This window comes from Abramis brama, assembly GCF_963993115.1.
Source record: "Abramis brama genome assembly, chromosome: 5".
NCBI lineage: Eukaryota > Metazoa > Chordata > Actinopteri > Cypriniformes > Leuciscidae > Abramis > Abramis brama.
In genome coordinates, this window is record NC_139967.1 from 14,512,670 (window position 1) to 14,536,002 (window position 23,333).

Here is a 23,333-nt window from a genome sequence, read left to right on the forward strand (position 1 = left end):
AAAGGAACATTCAGGGTTAAATACAGTTTAATTGACAGCATTTGTGATATGCTGTTTATCACCTCATAAAGTAGTTATTTTCTGTGGTTATTAACTATGTCACAGATTTAGCATGTACTTTACTTGATGTACATTAAAGAGAATATACAGTATGGAAGCGGGCTAGGTTAAGATTACTGGTCTACCTGTATAGGGTGTTGCTATCTTACTGGGAAGGTTTTACCCCGTGAAAGATGATCATCTTATCATTGCATTTATTACATAACTAAATATAATATATTGTCTTGTTCAAAGTGTGCCTAAAAAATAGGTCTCCATAATTACTACTAATTATTACATGTGCATAAAATCATGAAATGGTTATACACAATTTTATTTGATTATTCATATTTTCTTTAATAAATACTCATTCTTGGGCTTAAAATATATTGAATAATAGAACAAAAAAAAAAAAAAAAACATCTTAGGAGACACATGACCTGGTAAAGACAGTTTATTGGTTTCTAGGCATATAATTATGGCTTGATGCTCATGCCACCATGCACATCATCTACAGTAATCACAACTTGAAGTCACTGCTGTACTGTATTTAGAGATTGAAGAGGAGACACTTGGAGAAGTTTAGAAGTTCCCTGCAGGCTAATCATACAGTTTTTCAAGTAAGCTTTTTTCTGTGCATCCACACTATATAGAACAATTAAACAACAAAGCTGTTAACTCTCATACCCACCCACTCCAGACATGTATACCTGAAATACCCATAGTCTATTGAAGTGTTTAGGCAAGTAAAAGCACACCAATGTTTTTTTGGTTTGGACCACAACACTTTGTTTTTTTCGATGTCAAGGAATAAAGTCAGGACTCCAATATAACTGGTTTACATTTGTCAAAAGAACTGAAACTACATTGTTAAGCACAGTGATGACACCGGAGGAAGAATCTGACACTAATATTGAGTTCATTACTGGTAAACTAGGGCTTTAAAATGGGCCTACTGCCTTTACTTTTTTATATACATGCTGCATTTGTCGATGGTCATATTTGTCTAATGTACTAATGTCCTGTGTTATAAGCATTCAATAGCAAACTGGGGGTTCAATACAATGCAGGTTATGCGATGCAATGCAGGAGATGTTAGTTGAGCTTAAAATATACAGCAATTACTCAACAAAACATTTCATAATAATACTGTTACCAATGAGAAAGAGTCGACTGACAAAGAAACATTTTATCAAGTATGTCTAACTACAAAGAGTTAATATTACACACTATTTATTACTTCATACATTTATGATGCCTAAAATGTATGAGTAACCAATCAGTGTTCTGTCTCTATCCAGTGATGACAATGTTATTGGAAAATGTTGAACTCTGGCCTGAGAGACCAAGATACCTTCAAAGTATTGTCCAAACCCTCTTACCAGCAATTGTGGCCATCCAAATCTGTATATAAACATACACACAACACGCATATCTAGTGAACACTTCAAGCTTGAGTTAAATTCTGTACGTAATACTGAACCAGGGCTTCAATACACTTGGTTTTTGTGCTGTAAAGATTAAAGGCAGAAGGACATCATTTTTAACGAGGACAACATTGAAACTAGACGAATTTCACACTCATGCCCAGCAGTTTCTCCCTTCTTTGCATCTTCATTTCCACTCTTTCCTGTTCTGTTGAAAGTGATGAGCAATTATCCCTTTGCAGTCAGATGCACCAATGTAGTCTGTCCCGTTACCTGTTAAATGAGCAGAATAATATATCATGTTTATAAGGGTGTATCTACATGAAAATATTGGAACTGGTCAATCTCTAAAATCGTGAAAAAATGATTTATGTTTTGGGTCAGCAACATTTGTTTTTTTTTTAAAGAAAGAAACTATTCAGCAAGATTGCTTTAAATTGATCAAAAGTGACAGTGATAACTTTTATAATGTCAAATAAATGCTGTTCTATTTAACTTTCTATTCATCAAAAAATCCAGAAGAAAAAATGCATCACAATTTCCACAAAAATATTAAGCAGCACAACTGTTTTCAATATTGATAAGGATTCTGAAGGATCATGTGACACTGAAACTGAAGTAATGATGCTGAAAATTTAGCTGTCCATCAAAATAAATATATTTTAAATTAGAAAATGGTTCATTTCAATTGTAATAATATTTCACAATATTACTGTTTTTATTGTCATTTTTTATATATAATATGGTACTGAATATCTGTTCTTGCTTACAGTCTATTTGTATGCATGAGTACACAAATTATTTTAACCGATTTTGTACCTTATTGTACATGGTGTTTGTCAGAGGCTGATGGGTTGTTAGGGATGAGTTTAGAGTCAGATCCAGGGCTACAGACCCCTTCTATAAGATTCTTGTTGAAGTCGCCCAGGCTGGCAGCAGGAGACAGTCTGGGATAAGCTAATTGCCCCGTCAGATCCAACAGGTCCTCCAGAGCACGCATGTTACTCATTCCATTCTGCTGGGGAGAGTTCAGTGGGGAAAATTCTGGGATGGAGATTAACTCCTCCTTCGAGACGGGGCTGAGAACACACAAAATAAACATAAAAAAAAAAAATAATTAGACGACTATGTTCCCAGTAAATTTGAGGTGCTTCATACCCCCAGATGTTTTAGTCAGAATAATGTCAGCTGTATGTAAAAAAGCAGAAACAAATAAATGGATACCAAAGATATCAACTATAAAAAAAAAAGTGTTCACATATCACAAATGATATTTTCACATTTCACATAACATAAATAACGTATTGTGTAATATGCATCTCCTGTCTGCTTGTCTGTTTTATTTACATGTGTTTGCTGTTTTGTTTTTTTAGGCTGCTTCAGATTCAGTATTATTACGTGTAAATAAAAATCACAAAGTGGACATACATTATTCTATTCTTTCTCATTTTTTAACCTTTTGTTTTACTGTGATGCAGTTCCTACCTGGTCAGTGTATAGGGCAGTCCAGTGTACAGGGTTTGTTGACACAGTAATTGTGTCAAACTCACCTAACCTCCATGTACTGCACTTCATCTGCCGCTCCACTCTTCCCTTCCAAAGTGTCCAGATATATAAGAGGCAGAGGCGGTTTTGACTCTGGCAATGGGGTCAAGGAAGAGGGCGGGTGGTCTTTCTCTCCATCCTTTGATTTCACCTGTGTTATCATATGTCCACCAGCCTGAGTGAGAGTCTTTGCTTGTGGGACAGTTACCGTTGAGGTCCCCTGTCCATTGGCATGAGGGATGTCTGATTTCTTCACAGTGATATCCTTCTTGGGTCCCTGAGCTGTGGCCTGTCCATTCATTTGCACAGTTACAGATGTTTTCACTTGGTTACTGGCCTCCTGTTTGGCCAACTGAGTGATAGTTTGGCTTTTTCCACTGGTCAGGCTGTTTTCCTGTAAGCTGCGAGTGGGCATATTTGCAGGTACTTTCACTTGGGTGGAAACTTTGGGTTTGCTGTCTGTAGTCAACACACTCGTAATATTTGCTACTGTGTTTTCAGGCGAGTTCTTCAGCGGGGTTACCTGCACCGTTGCTGTGGATGTGTATGTGTCTTCTCGCTTTACCTCTTCTTTCACTTGTAAACTTTGGGTCTTCACCGGTTCACTCTTTTGTCTAATAGTCTTGGCATTTTCTTCACTTACCTTTCCTTTCTCTTCTGTTTTCACTGCAGTATGGTTGATGTTTACTTGGTCGTTCAAGGAGGGATTTGAGCATGACTTCATCTGTTTATTCGTACAGCCATTCTCTGGTCTTTTCCCTTCACTCTCCAGTTTGTAAGTCTGGCCATGGACAGAGGTTGTCTGCATGATGTTATCCTGAGGTTTGACCTCAGCACCTGAATGGTTACCACCTGAGAAGAAAAGAGGTGTTGGAGACTATTATAATAATGAATCATATTTTTAGCCTGATATTAGTCTGCAAAAGACAGGAAAGCAATCTCATGTTAGTAAACCAGCAAGATACTAACTAATGTCATTGTTACATGTGCATGTATTTTTGATTGATTTGTTTTGCGTAATGATTTGTCTGTCCTTTAGGGGGCGGAAGGGTTCTTGTTATGTGTGTGCTTATTTTATTAGGAACTGATTTCCTGCACCTGTGAACCATGTGAGTGAGGGATATAAGACGCCTCATTGCCATGTCTGGGCGGCAGGATTTCGGCGGCGGTTCTGTTGCACTTTCTTTTGTTATCCCCGATTGTTTTTCCTTCCACAATTATGTTTATTTTCTATTTGATAATAAATTCCCCTATTGAAACGAGCTTTGTTATGATGTCCCTCTTTTGTGTTATGACTGTGGCCGTAAGAGTCACAGGCACACTTTTAAAGGGAGATGGGGAAAAACATACATAAAATACACATATTTAATAGGATTTTTAATGTTTTTGAAAGAGTCTTTGATCGAAAACAGAAATATTGTGAAATAATATTAAACTTTTATATACCTGTTTTCCATTTTAATATATGATATGAGTTTATTTATTCCTTTTATAATACTGATCTCACAATATACTTTGAAACCCTTTCAAACATGAGATCACAAAACAAAAAGCTTATAAAAAAAAAAAAAAATTATTAACTTTTATTTTAGTTGTTGTTATTCTCTGTTTTACATACTCTGAACTGTACCACAATGCCCTATATTTGTCTTGTACATTTTGCATTGTACTTATCTGTAAAAAAAAAAGAAATCGTTCTAATTTGCTGATTTGCTGCTCAAGAAACATTTTTTATTATTATCACAGCTGAAAACAGTACAGCTGCTTAATATTTTTGTGGAAACTGATCAACTTTTTCTGGATTCTTTAAGTAATAGAAAGTTCAAATGAACAGCATTTATTTGAAATTAACGTTTTTTGTAACAATTTAAACATCTTTACTGACACTTGATTAATTCAATGGGGGGATCTTTAAACCTTTAACCAAAGTCACAGAACCACACAGATGCCTGCAATGTAAAACAAAGCAGACTAAATTTAGTCTGTGCAGTCTTTGAATAGATCACCTTGAACACAACCTATGATAGAGAATATGATCCCCTGCTGCCCTCTCCTGACATTGCGGTAGATACTGCAGTGATGGAAAAATACCAGCAGGCCTGCCTGACACATTAGGTATATACCCAGTCTAAATTCACCAAACAAGGAAACCACATGCATGGGTAACACATTTCTATGGATATCCTAATAGAAACAACACACACTTTTTATCATAATTTAAAATGTAGTTATTAATATAGGTTTTAATAATGTTGGTGTGTGAGGGTGAGTGTGAGAGAGAGCAGGGTTGAGTCCTACCTGGTGGAGAGACAGGGTGGTAGACAGGAGATAGGGGCTCTGGGCTATCCTCTCTCTGTGTGAATATTAGGTCATTCTGTTACTTTAACTTTCAGAGCAATCATTTCCGCTCTACTTTCTCTACTTGAAAAAGGGCTATTCATATCACATCCATTTGGATGGTAACCCATGTAGGTAGCTGTACAATGCTTTACCTAACTGATTAGAAGTCACACGTTCCTGCTCTACAGTAGAGTGCATATACTGTATTCAGCTTAGATGTCACGCTAAACAGTTGTAAATTTCAAATTGATGGATGGACTGTTTCTCACAGATACCTTCATCTCGCCGTCACTCTTTCTGGTTCTCTTCATTATTTCCTCTATTCTCTGCAAAGAATTTAAGCAGATATCAAGAAAATGTAAGCACTTTTTAATGTTGACTCCTATTGCAAAATACAATAAATAAGAGTGAAAGGAGTAAATGTTGTACTTGGTGAAATCACGTTCACCGACTAGAATGAAATGGACAGTGAGGTTTGGTGTTTACAGTTTATTTCTATGTGGTGTAATATTTCCTTTTACGGCTTCTGCTCTTTAACTGGGTTGTGTAGTATACAGTTGATCTTTACAAAACTGCTTACTGTGGCTTGCTGCTGGTTGTACTACCTTTTTTCGCTGTTGTCTCTCCTGTTCCTCCTGCTGTTTGAAATGTTCTCTCTCCTGCCGCTGACGCTCAGCGTCCTTCTGAGTACGAATCTCTGCCTCCTCTTTCTATTGAACACAGACACAACTGAAAAGATTATGTATGGGTGGATGGATGAATGGATGGATGGATGGATAGATAGATAGATGTTTGTTTTTGGTTTTGAAAATGCAATTGCAAACAGGATTTTACATTCTTCAGAAGTTTGGAATCTAACTGCAAGCAAATGCTTTTTGGTCCAGTGACTGAAAAGAGTCATTTCACTCTAAATCGTCTGACCTCTTTCTCCATCTGGGCCTGGAGCTCCTTCTCTTTCTGTTTTTTCTCCTCCTGCTCTCTCTTCTTCTGTTGCTGCTCTTGTCTACATTTCTCCTCCTCTGCTTGACGAGTCTTCTCTTCCTGTCGAGCTCTTTCCTCCAGCTGCCTCTTCTTAAGTTGCTCACTCTTAAGCCTGAAAACCAAACACAGAACAACAATGGAACAATGGAGGAAATGTCACTCTAGCATCACTAAAACCTCACTCCTGTACTGTATTCAATCGACATTCAAACATCACTCTGGCAAAGTATTTAACTATTTTTAATTCTCTTTTATTTTTAATTCTCTCTTTTAATAAGATATCTTTCAGTTTCTTATAATTGTTTAGCACTTTGGTACTTTGTGATTTTTAAAATACTTTATAAATAAATTTGAATTGAATTGAAAAGCATACCAAACCCCCACAAATTTGTAGCGCATTTGATAACATTGTTATGCAACGCATACTCATTATAAGGGCAATCTAAGTGCATGGTCTAAAGCGACCCAAGTGCACTTAGGGCAAGTCCGAATCCATTTTTGCTAGTTTAACGATGGGAAAAATGGTTGGCGTGCCTGTCGCATGGTCTAAAAGGGTTGTCCCAATTCTCTTAATGAGTAATGGGTGTGTTTTGGGCATAACGTGCAATAAACCAACCAGAGTCTCATCTCTCATTCCCTTTAAAAGCCAGTTACGCTAGCACCATGGCGGATTGCTATTTACATGGCGGAATTTGCAAACGGAAAGACTGAATGCTTCTCCAGAGAAGAAATGGATCTGCTCGTGCACGAGGTTAAAGCGCGCAAGCAGACCATCTATGCCTGGGACAAGCCGGATTCCACCATATCTTTATGTACACAATAATAATCTTTTACATTGTAATCCTTTTATTTTTAATATTTGGCATGTTTGTGTGCTGCTGTTCATCCCTGTGTGTGTAATAAGCAGAGTGTACACGCGTTGTGGGCCCATCTATAGGCACACATTACTAACGCGCTCTTTAAATAACAAAACAAATATTGCGCCATTGACTTTAGACCAGGTTTCAGTTGGTCAATGGCACAGTCTATTTCAGTTGCCTCAAAATAGCAACGCGCCAACAATGCGTCTGAACACACCTCGTCTTCAGACCAGCACGCCCATGGGCGCAAATGCATTTGCTATTTGAAACAACGCAGCGCAGGACGTGAAAATGATAACTGCGTCGGGCTGAAACTAGCAAAAAACACTTGCGTCGCGCCTGGCGCTGCATTGCGCCAAGTGTATGATAGAGCCCTAAATGTCTGAGTCACGTTCAACAAGCACTGAACACATACAAATACAGCATCAGTCACACAGACACACACTTTTCCTGCTCCTCCAGTTCCCTGCGTTGTTTCTCCTCCTGTTCCTTCAGCAGTCTGGCCAGACGCCTGCGTTCTGCAAGCAGACGAGACGCCTCCTCAGCATCTGTCGTTCCAGCAACCACCTTGCCAGCAGAGTTCACCGGTGAAGGATCTGTCAGAGAGTGAAAGCAAGAGTAAAATCATTTTCACAATTTAAAGCCACTGTGAATGAGAAGAGCATAAATACAAATTAGACATATAATTGCAGTTAAAATGAGTTTTAACAAGTGAGACACTAGTCCAAAACTACTCAACTTTGGAAAGCTCAGGGACCACAAAACAGGATCCCTTTAGGCCCTTTTTCTAGGGGCAAACTCCTAATTTAGATACTATAGTAATTATTTTATACTAATGAGGCTATGTGTGGTATCCAGTATGACCAAAATCTTATATCACAGCAACAGTATATATCATGATATAATTATTTTTTTCCTTAAAATTTAACCCAAAAATGTATATATTACACAATCATGTAGTAATTAATGGCTATTTTGCCAAAACAGCACATAATGCAACTCAAATTAAAAACAAAACACACAAAAAGTAGCACATTAAAATATTATAAATAAGCTACATATGAAAAGCCACAAAAAATGGCTTGAGTGAGTCTGCACTAGTGTACTGAAGCAGCAGGTCATATTGTGTAAAAGGTTTCAGACCCACCTGCACACTTGCTGGCAGTCACATCATTACAGTTTGACTTGTGATGGTTTTTCTCAGGGGTCTCCATCTTGTCATTCATTTTTTGTTGGTTTTCCAAAACACTTTTCTTCTCCTTTGCCCCATTAGTGTGATTTTCTATCTTTATTGTTCTTCTTTCTGGAGGAGGTGTGCCGGAAACAGACGTCTCCATTTTTGGTGCCTTATCCAAACTTTCATCGTTAGGGCCCTCCTTCGGATCCTGACTTTTGACGTCCTCTGCTTTTTTGTCTTGTGTCTTCCTGTTGTTGTCACTGACTGGTGTGGCGGGTCTGTGTTTCATAGGGGAGGGTGGATACTGCCGCACTGTACATGGTGACTGAGTACGATTCTTAGGCACTAACCTTCAACCATACAAACAAACAGCTGATTCAGATACTTATAGTCAGCAGAGTACTGAACAAAAATGTAATTAATTGGAGATCACTTTGCTAGCATCCTATATAATATATATAGATAAGTGTGTGTATGTTACTTGGGTGTGGCAGGTGAGGCAGAGCGCTGGGTAACATCAGCAGGAGATTTCGCTCGTCTCACTGGTGAACCTGTGGCCGGAGAGCCAGTCCTCCTCTCTCTACGCAATCTCTCCTTCTGCAAAAAACACAAATAACACATGGCACTCTATGGTACACAGCTGCCACATACCAGGGTAAGTTGCCAACATACCAGTTTCCTTCGCTTTGTCATTTTTCACAAACACTATCAAAAAATTCCATTGGTGAAATCAAAAGGGCAGTCTTTAAAGTAACCAATAATGTGCTGTTTTAACCCACTTGACTATTGATTTCCTCTCCAAGTTTTTCCAGAATAACCTCCAGGTCTAATTTGGTTAATTTGATGTTTTTATTCAAAGATCAAATTGGTTTGACATACATTTCCAAGATTTCTTAATCTTTTTGAGAGAAGTCTCAAAAGAGATGCATGCCAAGGCTGCATTTATTTGATCAGTAAAAACATAAATATTATGAAATATTTCTACAATTTCAAATAATTGTTTTCTATTTGAATATATATTTTGAAATGTAATTTATTCCTGTGATGGTAAAGCTGAATTTTCAGCATCATTACTCCAGTCTTCAGTGTCAAATGATCCTTCAGAAATCATTCGATCAATCAATCATTGTCTTTACTGTCACTTTTGATCAATTAATTGTCCTTGTATTAATGTCTTTAAAAAAACAGTAGATTAATTTATACAAAATATTGATAAAATATCACCAAATGTCAATTCTGCATTAATGAATGAGACATTTAATAATAAATTCATGGACAGTATGACTAGCTAAAAACAGAAGAGGTGAGCTTCTTTTGAGTTTGTAACAGATACTGTATGTCCTCCTGACCTTGGGGGTGTTGGGGGCACTGACAGCTCCAATGGACTCTTCTGCTGGCACAGGATTGTTTCTGCGGCGGCTCGGTGACCCTCGGTAAGGTGACCTGTGAGGACTGGGGGGCACTGAATGGGAGAGACATAGGAGCATTTCTCAGTCAGAATAGATCTATCAATATTACCATTTTTGTCTACACAGCGTAAACTGACATTAAACACTTAGTAAGCCACGTGTACACACATACACACTCTTTGGTTATTTGAAACAAAGAAAACAAAAACATTCAGTGGCACAAATGAACACAGATGTAATTCAGCTCCAAGCTTTCACAACACAATACACCTGTTGTGGAGTGTGTCTGTGTGTTTGTGTGTGTGTGTGTGTGTGTGTGTGTGTGTGTGTGTGTGTGTGTGTGTGTGTGTTACCTTTGCAGCGCAGGCAGGACAGATGCATCTCTGCAGCACTGTTACAACGAGCCAGTGAGGAGTGTGTGTGTGTGAGGAGACGATTCACTTTTTGTTTGTCCATAGAATTCAGATGACCATGACGGGCTGACAGAGAGAGGGATGGAGGAATGCAGAGAATGAAGGGAAAAAGGTAGAATTGGATGGATGGGACTGACATAACATTAATATGAATGTAGAGATGGAGGGATGTATTTGGATAGGTGTGTCCAAAGCCTCTTTTTTTTAACATGCATTAAAAACTTTATGTTCAAGAGACAGAAGCATACAGCTCCACAGATTTAGATTGACCTTGATATGAGGTTGAACAATTAATGGCAGAAAATCTATTTCATGTGAACTACTGTTTTAAGGTAATTCAGATAGTTTATTGCATCTTTTCTAACAAACATAATTAGGATATATAGAAAACATGATGATGAAGGGTAATTAGGGGTTCTGAGAGGGTAAATATACGCATGGATGTGCATGTGTGTGTGTGTGTGTGTGTCTGTGTAGTTAAGTCTATTGTGACCATGCCTGCTGAGATCCAAATAGGAAGAAAAACTACCTATGTACAGACATACATGCACACGCAACACTTCCAACACTGAAATAACCATAGATGTGATTAAAGTACTGGTTCACACAAATGAAGTTGTTAGTAAAAAATGTATAGTCACAATCATACAAAACTCACAAGAAGACACAGCAGCACACTGACATTCAGATTTGCTTTGACTTTCACCAACCAAGTACTGAGCAGAGCAAGTGCACAATAAATATACAGTGCCGTGCTAAAGAATTCAGACTCACAATTCAACAATTCTCCCATTTTCTGTTTTGTTTTGTTTTTTATTTCATATTTAGATTTAGATTTAGCTTACCACCATATTGAAATAGTGCCACAGATTATCAGAAAGATGCGATTTTCACGAGGCTCTATTTGCTTAAGGGGTATTTTTACATTGCAAGCCTGTGCAAAACATGCTGTCATGATGCTAGGGTGTTGCTATGTGGTTGCTAGCATGTTGCTCAGCAATTGCTAGATTTTTTTGGGTGATTTCTATGTGGTTTTGTTTTGACACAAGTAAAAAAAGAAAAACATCCCCAAGTGTGATACACTTAAAAATATTTAGGCCTAAATTCTAAATTTAAGATTTATGCATTCGATTTGCAATGCAATTTCTGACCCTTGCATGCAAACTGAATGTGTTTTAAATACACAATGAACAAGTTTATATATTTATCATCAATAAATTCAATTTATTTCAATCTCATATATTTTAACTATAAGTGAATATAGTTTGTTCCTTAGCTAGCCATATTTGATTCATATTCATACTTTTTATCTGAATAAACATGATTATAAACTGATCATGTTCTAAGCTATCTGAATAAATAAATTTTGAAATGATGTTTTTTTCTTTTCTTTCATAAAACCAACTAGATGCCAATAGTTAAAATTAAACTTTGGCATGATTTTTCCAGTGCAAAATCTTAACCGTTTCATTTATGTATGACTGGCAAATATGTATCACATTTATTTGTTTTCTTAAAACTTTTTTCCAAATGGAAATGTTATATGCAATTTTCCTAAATATTTGTGTTAGTCTGGTCCTTAGATATGGCTCATATCCCTCCTTTAGTGTAATAGGATTATTGATTTTTTTTTAACCTGTTTTATCATTAGTATTTGCTATAGCATGCACCACTAATTAAACTAATTTTGGCTTTCAGTGGTTAAAAATAAAATAAAAATCACATTAAACTGAATTTAAATAAAGGGTTTGTAATTCAGTGTTTGAGAGAAGGTGCTAAAGGCCTGAATATGTTTACAAGGCACTGTACATTCAGAATAGGTATAGCAGCATGTGAATTGCTCAGCAAAACAAAAATCTTGGACATTCTCATACTTGAAAGCAGCCTTCTCTTGTCATCCCCTTATCTTGCTGGCTCTTGATCTAATTTTACATAGCGTTAATGGGCAGTCTCTTGTCTGAGACCTAAATGCAACTGGGTCACATTTGGATATTATGCAAGCGTTTACCCCATTTAGCCCCGTAAGTGCTCAAGCAGGAACCAGGGAAGGAGAGCAGGCTGGTTTAGAGTTTTGGGATGGAAACCAAAAACTAGAAGAATGGTGTCAATCTGAGGGGACAGGAGGCAGAAGGTGGTGAGAAAAGGCCAGCTTTAGGGTTCATACCGTTGCCTGATTCGATGGCAGTAGGAGAGGGGGCAGCGAGGTCATGGGGGAGGGCAGCAGAGAGAGGAGGCGGGGCATTCTCCCAGTCACCTGGGCGATGGGGTCACGGCAGAGCACAGCAGAAACAGCACAGCGTTATGGACAGACTGGGCACCCTTAGGTGAAGTGTGTGTTTTTGGGTTGGTGTGTGTGTACCTTAGCACACACACCTAAACACTTTCACCACATCCTCTGGCGCTCTCCAAGCATAGCAGCCAGACACAATGAGCAGGGCTGATCTGACTTCAGACACACTCAAACTCAAAACCTATGTCCTTCACACACACACACACACACATACACACTGCAATCATCAAATCAGAACACACTTTTATGATCAAGTCCTGAAATCATCTCAGTGCTCTCAATAAGCATTCACACTTAATTTCTAGGGAAAAACAAAGCAACAGGAATTAGGATGATTGTGTCTTAAGATGAATCGTTCAATTATCACTGTGGATAAAAGCACACACTAAATTAATAAATGTAACTTTTTAATTTAAGATGTCTTTTCGATTTAAAATAAATAAATAATTTAATAATGTTGAAATTTTATTTTATTTTACAATCAACAATGACCTCAATATTGCACAAACACACATTTTTCCTTTTGAACTTCCCTAGCTTTTTAAATGATTAAATCTAAGGCTCCAAATCAATAACCAATTTATTAACCAATTAATGAGCCTGTATCTAAATCAAGCCAAAAGGACAGAGCGCAGCTCCCAGAAAGTGCTGATTCACTCATGCCTGCTTGTCTTTCCTCTCTGATGAGCTGAATTATGAAACCTGAGCTCAGCTCGAGTAACACTGTGTCCTGAAGCCCAGACAAAATCATGCAAATGCAAAGACGCTGCACTGTAGCTGCACAACAGCTTCTTAACATACAACTGCTCTGTGGAAAATTTACAGTTTTTTTTTATTTTATTTTTATGTCACCTCAAAAACATTATCTGGAATTTAAACATGCATGTTTATGTAACAAAAAACATTTAAAGCCAATAATCTTGTATTTAACTACTATGTAAAAATAAATAAATAACGTTCATTACATAAAATGAAGATGGAAATTTTAATAATAAATTAAATTGAATTTAGAAAAATGCTAAATAAAGGCATTTTCATGAGTGGTCTCAATCCACCATTTCATGAAAGATTTTAATTGCAGTAGTGCCTTCCTTCCATTCTCACTCCATCACTACTCACTCCCCTCCACCAAGTCTCTGCTTTTCTTCATCCAATGTCATGTGTGTTCATTACACTCACCTTGGGCGGTGCCGTTGGGACCCCATACCCAGCGTTTATTCCTGTTCTCCAGCTGCAGGCTGCGCTCATGTGATCTCCTCATCAGAGCCTCCAGACGCTCCTGTGTGTGCCGTTACAGCACAGGAAACACCAGACACTCACTTCACCAATGGATATTTACACCAACAATATTAGCACAACTACTCTATGAACAGATATATGCACTGAAAGAATCATATGAGTGCTCATATGCACCACCGTTCAAAGGTTTGGGCTAAAATGTTTTATTTTTTGAAAGAAACAAATACTTTTATTCAGTAAGGATGCATTAAATTGATCAATAGTAACATTAAAGACATTTATAATGTTATAAAAGATCTCTATTTCAAATAAATGCTGCTCTGTTGAACTTTCTGTTAATAATAGAATTTTTTATAAATGCAGTACATCTGATATTAATTACAAATATTTCTTGAGCACCAGAATTATCACCAAATTAGAAGGATTTATGAAGGATCATGTGACACTGAAGACTGGAGTAATAATGCTGAAAATTCAGCTTTGGAAAATCACAGGAATAAATTACATTTTAAAATATATTAAAATACAAAATTACTGTTTTTACTGTATTTTGGATCAAATAAATGCAGCCTTGGTGAGTATAAAAAAAATTCTTTCAAAAACATTTAAAAAAATCTTTAAAGAATGGCACATCACCGACTAAGATACTAACTATAACCTTAACTTTAAATTTCCCTCATTAAGTTCTTTACTAGAATTTCAGGTTGTAATGATTAGCATTGGAACTCATTCCCTTCCATAGAAAGGGCGCCAATAAGCACCACATGATCAGGAAGTCGTATACTCAAATATTCACATGACTATTCAGAAAGCAAGTTTCAGCCATCTTATTTACACTTTCATTTGTGTTTGCTTTGCATCTATGAAAATGGTTCCAGCAACATTTGTTGAGACCATCATCACCTCCCCCGCATGCCACCTTGTTCCTCTTTCTTTCTTTGCCCACTCCTTTTCAGGATCCGCTTTTCCAAAACGAACACAGTTGTGAAAGCTGACTGTGTGGTAGATGAAGGCCGTGTTTGAGAAGAATAATGAATCCACAGCCCAGCGAGAGATAAGGATTAAAATAAAGTCTGATCTGATCTGGCCAAATCCCTCTGATTGGAGAAGTATCACAAGCCACGACACCCAGTAAACACTCGCAGGCTCATAACAGATAAATGAGTGTGTAAGAATCGTGTCTGCCCTGTGGGTGGCTGATATTACATGGCAAGGCAGGAATTCATTGCCATAGATACAGTGCACTTGCTGAAAATGTCATTTCACACAACATAAAAAGTCATGATTCTTTTTTTCTTTTTCTTCTTAAATTCAGATGGTTTTAATCACAATGCAGCCCTAAATTAATTCACAATACAGGCTGTGTAGCTGTCCTACAGTTATTTGAGATGAATCACAAGGGATGTTTGATACTGTCCTGACATCTGGCATATCAGTGAGAAAATTACATTCGAAAGGTCAAGGGAAGAGGAGCACAATTATCTTGGGTCCTTCTCAAATGAAAAGAAAAACAGTATCTATAATTCCAGTGACTCATTAACCTAGGACTGGTGGATTTGACTAGAGATCTCTGACCTTCTCCTCTTCTAGCTGCTGTCGTCTCTTCTCCTCCACGGCTGCCCTGCGAAGCTCCTCCTTCTGTCTCTGCTCGTCCAGCCGCTTCCATCGCTCTTCCACCGTCTTCTCATACTGCAGCTGTGCTCGCTTCTCCTTGTCCTTTATAGCTTGCTCCCGTGCAGCTGAGAAAGAGCGAGAGAAACTATTGACTACATTCTGGCTTGTTATGAAAAAACCCCATCCAACTCAGAGCTCATCATCGTTACTGACAGCTTCTCACAGGGAATGTTCTTGTGTACATTCAACATTTTTTCAATTGTTGGTCTATGTAGAAACTGGACAAACGTCTTTGGCAATTAGCATTGTGTTGTTTAGATATCAGGACAGGTTACTATGGGTTAAATTGTACCCTTAGGTAGATTTGGTTTGTAGTGGACAAGTTCATACATCTTAACAAACTTCTTACAAACAACTGTACAAAGGACGGGAGTCAACATTAAATATCAAACCATTCATCCGCTGTAACTGTCTAATACACAGAGACGCTAGGGAAAGCTGTGTCTCCCCAATCAGCCTACTAGACCATCAGATGAGAAAATCACATTGTCCTGATTCAGTATGAAATGTTGTCAGGCTATATGTCAGGTCAGTGTCATTATTCTAGATAATAGAAAGTCTCTTACCTCAGTAAAACAAACTTTTCTGTCCTGTCATACTTTATACCGTGCTCGCGGCACGCACTCTTTAGTTGCACGCGCTGTATATCACATGAAATTTTGGGCATGTGTTTAGTTATGTTGTCAATTAGCAAGTTATGAAATTACCAAAAAGTACCAATAAATTATGTAACTGGTACGTCTTGTGTTTGCTGTGAAGGATTTTTGAATGCAGGTTTTATTAACAGTTCATGTTAGTATTGTGTATATACCAGTGTAACTAGCTTCAATAACCTTGACCCACTTCATGTTATTTTCTATATTTTTGATGATCATACTAACTTACTTTCATAGTAACTTACTTTATTGTATTATCAAAAACTAGTTTAGGACTGCTATTTATTAGCCTTACCTTTTAATGTTTATTCATCAGTGTTATTCTTACAATTTATATGTATGTTAAGTAAAGTGGGAAGGCACTTGTGTGTGTCGACCATTTTTGAGAAATAAATTTGCCTGGTTCAAATTCCTACAAATTTGGGTCGAGGTTTAATGACCTAGGGAAAATATTGGTCCCATGGCCAAACCATTAGGGAACCACTTTTCTAGACCATTTAACAATTTGACTCAAAGAGTTTCTGTTCTTTAAAGATATATTTCCAAACCAAAACATTAGGGAAAAAGATAGAATTGTTTCAATGAAAGCATGATAAAATATTATGGTCATCAAGGTTTTTTCAATGTGAAAATTGGACTTAAAGGGATACTCTACCGTTTTTTCATATTAAACTATGTTATTCCCTTATCTAAGACGAGTTGATACATACCTCTCTCATCTCAGTGCGTGCACTTAATCGCTCTAGCGCGCGGTGACACTCACTCTCACCTCTCACTTCTGTCAATAGTGGAAAGAGGATCAGGCGTGACTTTTTACTGCGCCAGTCGAAGTACTTCCAAAAGTGCTATTACGCCATACATCATAGTTATCCTTTTTAACCCGCTTAGAAAAGCGCCACGTTTTATTTTGTGTCACCATACTTGGTCGTATAACTACTCGTGTAACTGTTTTTAAATAGGGAAAACGTTGATGTGTTTGGTCACTTCTAAATTCATTGCTGCTAGATATAGGGTTGCCACCTTCAATACAGAAAAATAAGGGACGCCTGCCGCGGGGGGGGGGGGGGGGGGGGGGGGGGGGTTTGTATGGGGTTTGGGGGTGGTTTGGGGGGTTGTACTGATGACGTGCCAGTGCTGGTAAATCACAACTTAAAACATGTTTTCATAAAAATATTAAGATTGAACATGGGCATTATAAAAATTCTACAGTAGCCTATTGAAGGATGCAATCATTTACTTTAGTTAAGTTGTTTATTGGCCTCACATAGGCACTATATTTCTATTATTAAATAGATCTCTCTATAATAATGCTTATGTGTCTGACTGTACACCTTAACCGTAATAAACAAATCGTTAACACTTTACAATAAGGTTCATTAGTTAACTGCATTAATTAACATTAACTAATAATGAACTGCACTTATACAGCATTTGTTTATCTTTGTTAATGTTAATTTCCACATTTACTAATACTTTATTAAAATCTTGTAAATATTAGTTAATGCACTGTGAACTAACATGAACAAACAATGAACAGCTTTATTTCTATTAACTAATATTAACAAAGATTAATACTGTAACAAATGTATTACTCATTGTTAGTTCATGTTAGTTAATAATACACTAACCCTAATGTTTAATAAATGAACCTTATTGTAAAGTGTTACCAACCAATCATATCATAACATGATTCATTTACATTTTTTACATTATTTCTTAACAAACAGGCAGCCTATGAATTCTAATGTGTAATCAATCAGAAAAGTATTGAGGTCATTACACTATCTGCCTCAGGAGATGACTGAGGTATGAAGAACTGTGAGATGGTGCTTTGATTTCTGTGACCTCTCCCGAGGCATGCTGTCGCACATCTGACCAGCCACCGTGCGCAACAGAGAACACTCGCTGACAAATTGTGCAATTGGCTTCATATTCATTTACGCTGACACTTTCAAGCCAAGTATTTGATTCCTACCACTCTCGTCTGTACTTTTGCATCCGCTTTCGTTTCAGCACTGGACGCGGGGGGGGTATCTGGAGCAGCCTCCGCCATTCTTTCATATCGACTCTCTGCCAAGAGACCCGCCCTCCTCTGACTCTGATTGGCCGTGACCCTGAAACAAACCAAATCAATCCAACGATGGCAGCAGCGAGTATTACCCAATCAGGGGCAGAATAGGACGAGTCTTCACAGAATGCCGGTGGGATGATTTGCATGAGAGATGCTGCACTGAAAACAACTCCGAAAATACGGGACAAACCCCGTCCCGTATTGATTCAAAACGGGACGCGCTATTTTATTCTCAAATACGGGACGATTCCGTATTTTAAGGGACGGGTGGCAACCCTAGCTAGATACCACTGAATATACTGGGCTAAGCTAAGTGTCACCGCGCGCTAGAGCGATTAAGTGCACGCACTGAGATGAGAGAGGTATGTATCAACTCGTCTTAGATAAGTGAATAACATAGTTTAAGATGAAAAAACGGTAGAGTATCCCTTTAAATAAAACAAATGCTGGTGCCCCATTTCACACACAGCTTCACAATTGGCTTTAAAGTTTTTTTTTTATTGTTTTTCAAAGTTGTTTTAAAATCTGTCTCAAGATATTTGCATTGCACTGCGTCTAGCGTTAAAGAAAAGAAATACAAATTAATACACCACCACTATTAATATATATATATATATATATACTGACAAACACTTGCAATTTTGATAAAAAAAAAAAAAAAAACTGTGATCCATTTAGTCATTCATGTAGAGCAAGTAGAGAATGGTGCTAGCAACACCAAGATCATAGGGTCAATTTCCAAAAATACATGAACGTACTGAATATATACTTTCAATACAATGTAAGTTGCTTTGAATAAAAGCATTTGCCAAATGCATAGATTAAAAACTTAAATTAAGGCCCATCCAAAGTTGAAATCGCCCTGTGAGTCACTTATTTGAATTTACTGCCTCCACACATACAGAGACATGAACAGACACACTTACCCAAACTCTTCTCCCTCTCCTCACGTCTCTCTTTGGCAAGCCTCATCCTATCATCTGTCTTCAAATAACCCTCCAAATCTTTGACAGAGTGACAGGGAAACATAAAAAACAAAGGAAAATAGACACTTTATCTCTTTAGACAGGTTTTACACTGCCTGTGCTTTTAGACAAACAGTCAGGTGAGTTGGAAGATGTCCACTCAACACAAACAGAAAAGGTGGGACTTACATTGTTTACCTGCATATGCGTTGGTATTGGCCGAATGTCGTGAAGGTGAAGCGTGCCCATTGGTCTGAGTTTTTTTTTCTGTGACAGTGGGTGGGGCCAGTGCATCAGCTTTAGATAGGATGAAGATAAAGGATGAGGAGGATGAAGAAGAAAACCGTGTCAGTGAAAGTTCATTAGTAGCCATTGGTAATTCTGCAATCAACCTCTTTTCAACAATATGATATATGTCCAAAAATCATAATATAATATAATATAATATAATAATATAATATAATATAATATAATATAATATAATATAATATAATATAATATAATATAATAAATGCATTCTGGCGCTTACAACACCAAAGTCATGGGCTTGATTCCCAGAGAATTCAAGAACTGACTTTAATAGTTTAATAAAGGTGCAGTGTACAACTTCTGCATCAATAGCAGTAGAGAATTGTATAAATGTTGACTATTTCCGTCTGTGCCAATAGCCTTGTGGGTAGTGCGCCGACATATAGCGCAGTTTCCGGATCGAGGTCCTTCCAAACTGATTTTCCTCTACCACCCTGTCTGCAATTTTTTGAACAAACTGGTAGTTTGGCTTACCTAAACTTGTCTGCACTCTACTTGATTCATCACAAAAACGAAACATTTCAACTTTAATGTTACTGGGCAAAGTGTAGGAGGGTCTTACTCTGTTTCATAGAAGGGCTGCCTGGGTTGGTTTTCTGGTAAGTTGGTGAGGCATGGCCATTGCTTTGAGATTTCTTTTCCGGAGTTAAAGGTGATGTCATGACTTTAGTAACTGCAGAGAAATAGAAAACACACCAATCGTGGTGAAAATTGATTGAAATGGCAAGCTTCAGTTTTGAGAAGACCTTGACATACATAGCTGGCCTTGTTAAACAGAGATATTGTACTTGAGTTATAAAGACACACACATATAAGTATATCAAATGGCAGACAGAGCATTACAGAATTACTGTTAAACAAATTGAGGTAGGCTAAACAGAGAGTTTGTTTATGTTCTGAGTCTAGCAGAAAGAAGAGACCATTGATTCCTTCTGGACTAGATTATAAATCTGAAGCTGTGGCCTAGTTACTTCTGCTTCATCTATTCCCAAACTTTAAATGCAAACACAATCAGTCATTTCACAGTCACATACACTTAATAGAGTCAGACATTATATCATTTATCCACAAAGATTTGCACCCATGGGAACACATAAACAACATTCATTGAAATAAACAATCCACTGACAATCAATAAATTAGGCAGTCAAGTACAGAACCAAATTACATTTCGTGACCGGAAAAGTACAATGGGCTCTAAAAATAACTTGATGGTTCTTAAATTGTCTACTTTATTTTCTATTTCCTTGTTGACAGCATTGAAATCTTTTTAGTTCAGTTATGTTCCGTTTCCGATCTTCTTTCCTTCCTCTGCATGACGGTTCTTTTAAATAAATTGCTCAATCATGATGGTGTCCGTTGTTGGCTCTGTCTCCTTCCTTTCTCTCTCTCTCTCTCTGCTTCCAAATCTATATTCCCAGGCCAGTACACACACACACGCTCTGCTATAAGAATCAGAGAGTGCACATAAAGCTGACTGAGAATGTGTGAGCTCAATCTCATAAAGAACAGTGAATAAAGCAACACAGCACTACAACTACTGTGGGTTTTTATAATAATTTTAAATAATTATATATATATATATCCTCTAGCTCGAGGCCAGGAGAGTGAGGTTTATCAACAGCTCTTACTAGCTGGCCTCCGTTACACTCACCCCCCTAAACCTCACTCCCATCCGGGTCACGGCACCAATGTAACCCCTCAAGGTCCTACTTGCCCTTACTCTGAACCCAGGTTGCCGGCATGAGAGGCGGGCGAGCTAACAAGGGTGCTAAAGACCACAGGCTCTAGCTTCAGTCTCTAGTGTGCCTCTTGAGGCCAGAGGAGTAAGGTTTACTTGCACGGCTCCTAGCTGGTCTCTGTCATATTTATAACACACTATATCATAGAACCGAAATGTTTAGATGTGGCTGATAAAACTCTAACTGTTGTAAACTCTTAAAAATAAAGGTTCCGAAAGGGTTTTTTCGTAGCGATGCAATAGAATAACTATTTTGGGTTCCCTAAAGAACCTTTCTGTGAACACTGAACAGTTCTTAAAGTCTACATAACTTCATAGTATATACAGTAGTAAGTCTAAATAATTATCTTAAACTTAAGAGTGATCTGTCAAAATACTTAGTGCACACACTAAGTGCACTATTTAGATTTGGTTAAGGACATTAAAGTAACATGCAGTAGAACAGGGACAGTTCTGCAGATGCTGCTTAAATCACACGCATTCACTCACAGCTAGACTGAAGCGAGCTCCTGAGCCGGATGTTATCTTGCTCTCTTCATTGATTTTCCATTAAATTAATTTGGCAAATGGCCGTGGTTTAGTCTTACCGGCTCTAATCTCATCAGAGTTTTGACTTTATAGTGTTGGGCGGAGTTCGCCCCGTCAACTTTCGAGAGCCTCCCATGCCATGAAAATACAACGCAGTACAAAAATAATGTAGGCTAGCTACTTGCCCCATCTGAGGATGACAAACATACAAACAATAAAGACCTGCAGCGAGTCGCACCGGCAATTGTATGAAACAAAAAATCTGAAAAAAGCAAAAGGTAATAGGACTAAATGAAAGAAGAATTCCGAAGTGGAGCACGGCCAGTTAGGATGTGAAAACGTAATAAATCAGAAGCTTTAGCGGTTTTTGTCGGCCAGATCAGACAGAAGCATTTTGAAAAGGAAATAATTCAACTGGGCACGTCAGTCATTGTTCTTCATCGCCACACTGTAAGCTAGTATGCATGCTAGATAAGCATAAACATATCTTTGAGTGAATCATTGTCCTACTCATCCAATACCACGCTAACAAAACACCGCAGGTACGCTTACTGAATTACTGACAGACAGAATGTTTTGCTCAAGTCGCTCACCTGTCGTTGTACTGACAGCGGTGTTGACAGCGTTCTCCGCCATCTTCGTCGTCCACCAGCGGCTCTCCCAACCGCAATGTCACGGACAGCGACGCAGCAAAACGCTATCCCCAAAAATTCAGGCCAAGAGAAAAAGCATAGCCAGCCCCTTCCTGGAGTGCTGCTGCGGTACCGGGAACCGATCCGCTTTCCACAATCTCAGCAGAATGCGCTCTGTGGCGCTATCACAGATTGTTAGGTTTGCAGTGATGAATCGATTGAGATGAAAGTTAGTCTCGCGCGGCAGCCGGGAGTTTTTTTTTTTACCAGCTGTCCCGTAAAGGGGATACTAACACCCGAATAGCGTTTGTGGAGAGAGTCTGGTTAGAGAGGCTGGACAGCGCAGTAGTGCTGAAACATTGAGTGACGTCATCGACAGCGGTGAAATAGAGGCAGAACTGATTTCGATCTTCGAGAAACGACTACCCACGTCCACATGTTCACAACCAAAACTTTTCAAATTACACATTTTTAGTATACTTAGGGCGAATTAAAGAAAGCAATAATAGTACAAATTAAAATAGTTAAAATACAGTTTTGTGTGGGTCTCATAGAGAAAACGATGAACAATAGTAGCAAAAATGTTAGCGTGTGTAAATTTTAGGCATGTCGTCGCGAGCTAAGCGTCCAAACAATTCCACTGACCTCAAAAATATGCAAATTCGAACGTCACGGTCAAATGTAACTTAGATTCTACATATTTGAATAATAGCTTAATTAAAATTAACATAGAGAAAAGAGATGATTTTTTTTATTATGACAAAAAAAGAAATAGACAAGAGTCACATTTTAATGTTAAATCTTATATTACTTGGTAAGTTATAGATACATAAACATTACATGTGAATGGTATGAATGAATACCCAATATCACCCATTTCAAAGCTGACATGAAGATTTACCTTGAAACCTCACAAGGACTTTCAAGCCGCAAAGCAATCAGAACTATGGACATTTACAAAGAATTAAATTATTTTTTTATTTTGATTATTCACGTAGCCTATACTCTTTTCTATTTTTTTTTCTTCTTTCTTAACA

General features: G+C 37.8%; 1 protein-coding gene across 6 annotated transcripts; it reads right to left on the minus strand.

The window, feature by feature from the left end:
* Positions 1 to 477: 477 nt before the first annotated feature.
* On the minus strand, positions 478 to 22,679 carry map7d2a (MAP7 domain containing 2a). 6 transcript variants are annotated; one of them, XR_014606162.1, is made up of 18 exons: positions 22,258 to 22,661; positions 19,958 to 20,068; positions 19,276 to 19,383; positions 19,048 to 19,125; positions 15,296 to 15,459; positions 13,661 to 13,760; positions 10,132 to 10,257; positions 9,719 to 9,831; positions 8,851 to 8,966; positions 8,340 to 8,719; positions 7,638 to 7,788; positions 6,273 to 6,444; positions 5,957 to 6,061; positions 5,627 to 5,677; positions 5,310 to 5,364; positions 2,952 to 3,863; positions 2,286 to 2,545; positions 478 to 1,739 (listed from the first exon to the last, which is right to left on the minus strand). XR_014606162.1 is itself a non-coding variant. In XM_084113918.1 (18 exons), the coding sequence occupies exons 1-17, from the start codon at positions 22,298 to 22,300 to the stop codon at positions 2,287 to 2,289; spliced, it is 2,943 nt and encodes a 980-aa protein (XP_083970044.1). In that variant the 5' UTR covers positions 22,301 to 22,679; the 3' UTR covers positions 478 to 1,739; position 2,286. The 6 variants fall into 6 exon arrangements, 5 of the variants coding, with proteins under 5 accessions (XP_083970044.1, XP_083970042.1, XP_083970043.1 ...); XM_084113918.1 differs by lacking the exon at positions 10,132 to 10,257 and adding an exon at positions 12,356 to 12,445 and having other exon boundaries at positions 3,017 to 3,863; positions 22,258 to 22,679; XM_084113916.1 differs by having other exon boundaries at positions 3,017 to 3,863.
* Positions 22,680 to 23,333: the final 654 nt, after the last annotated feature.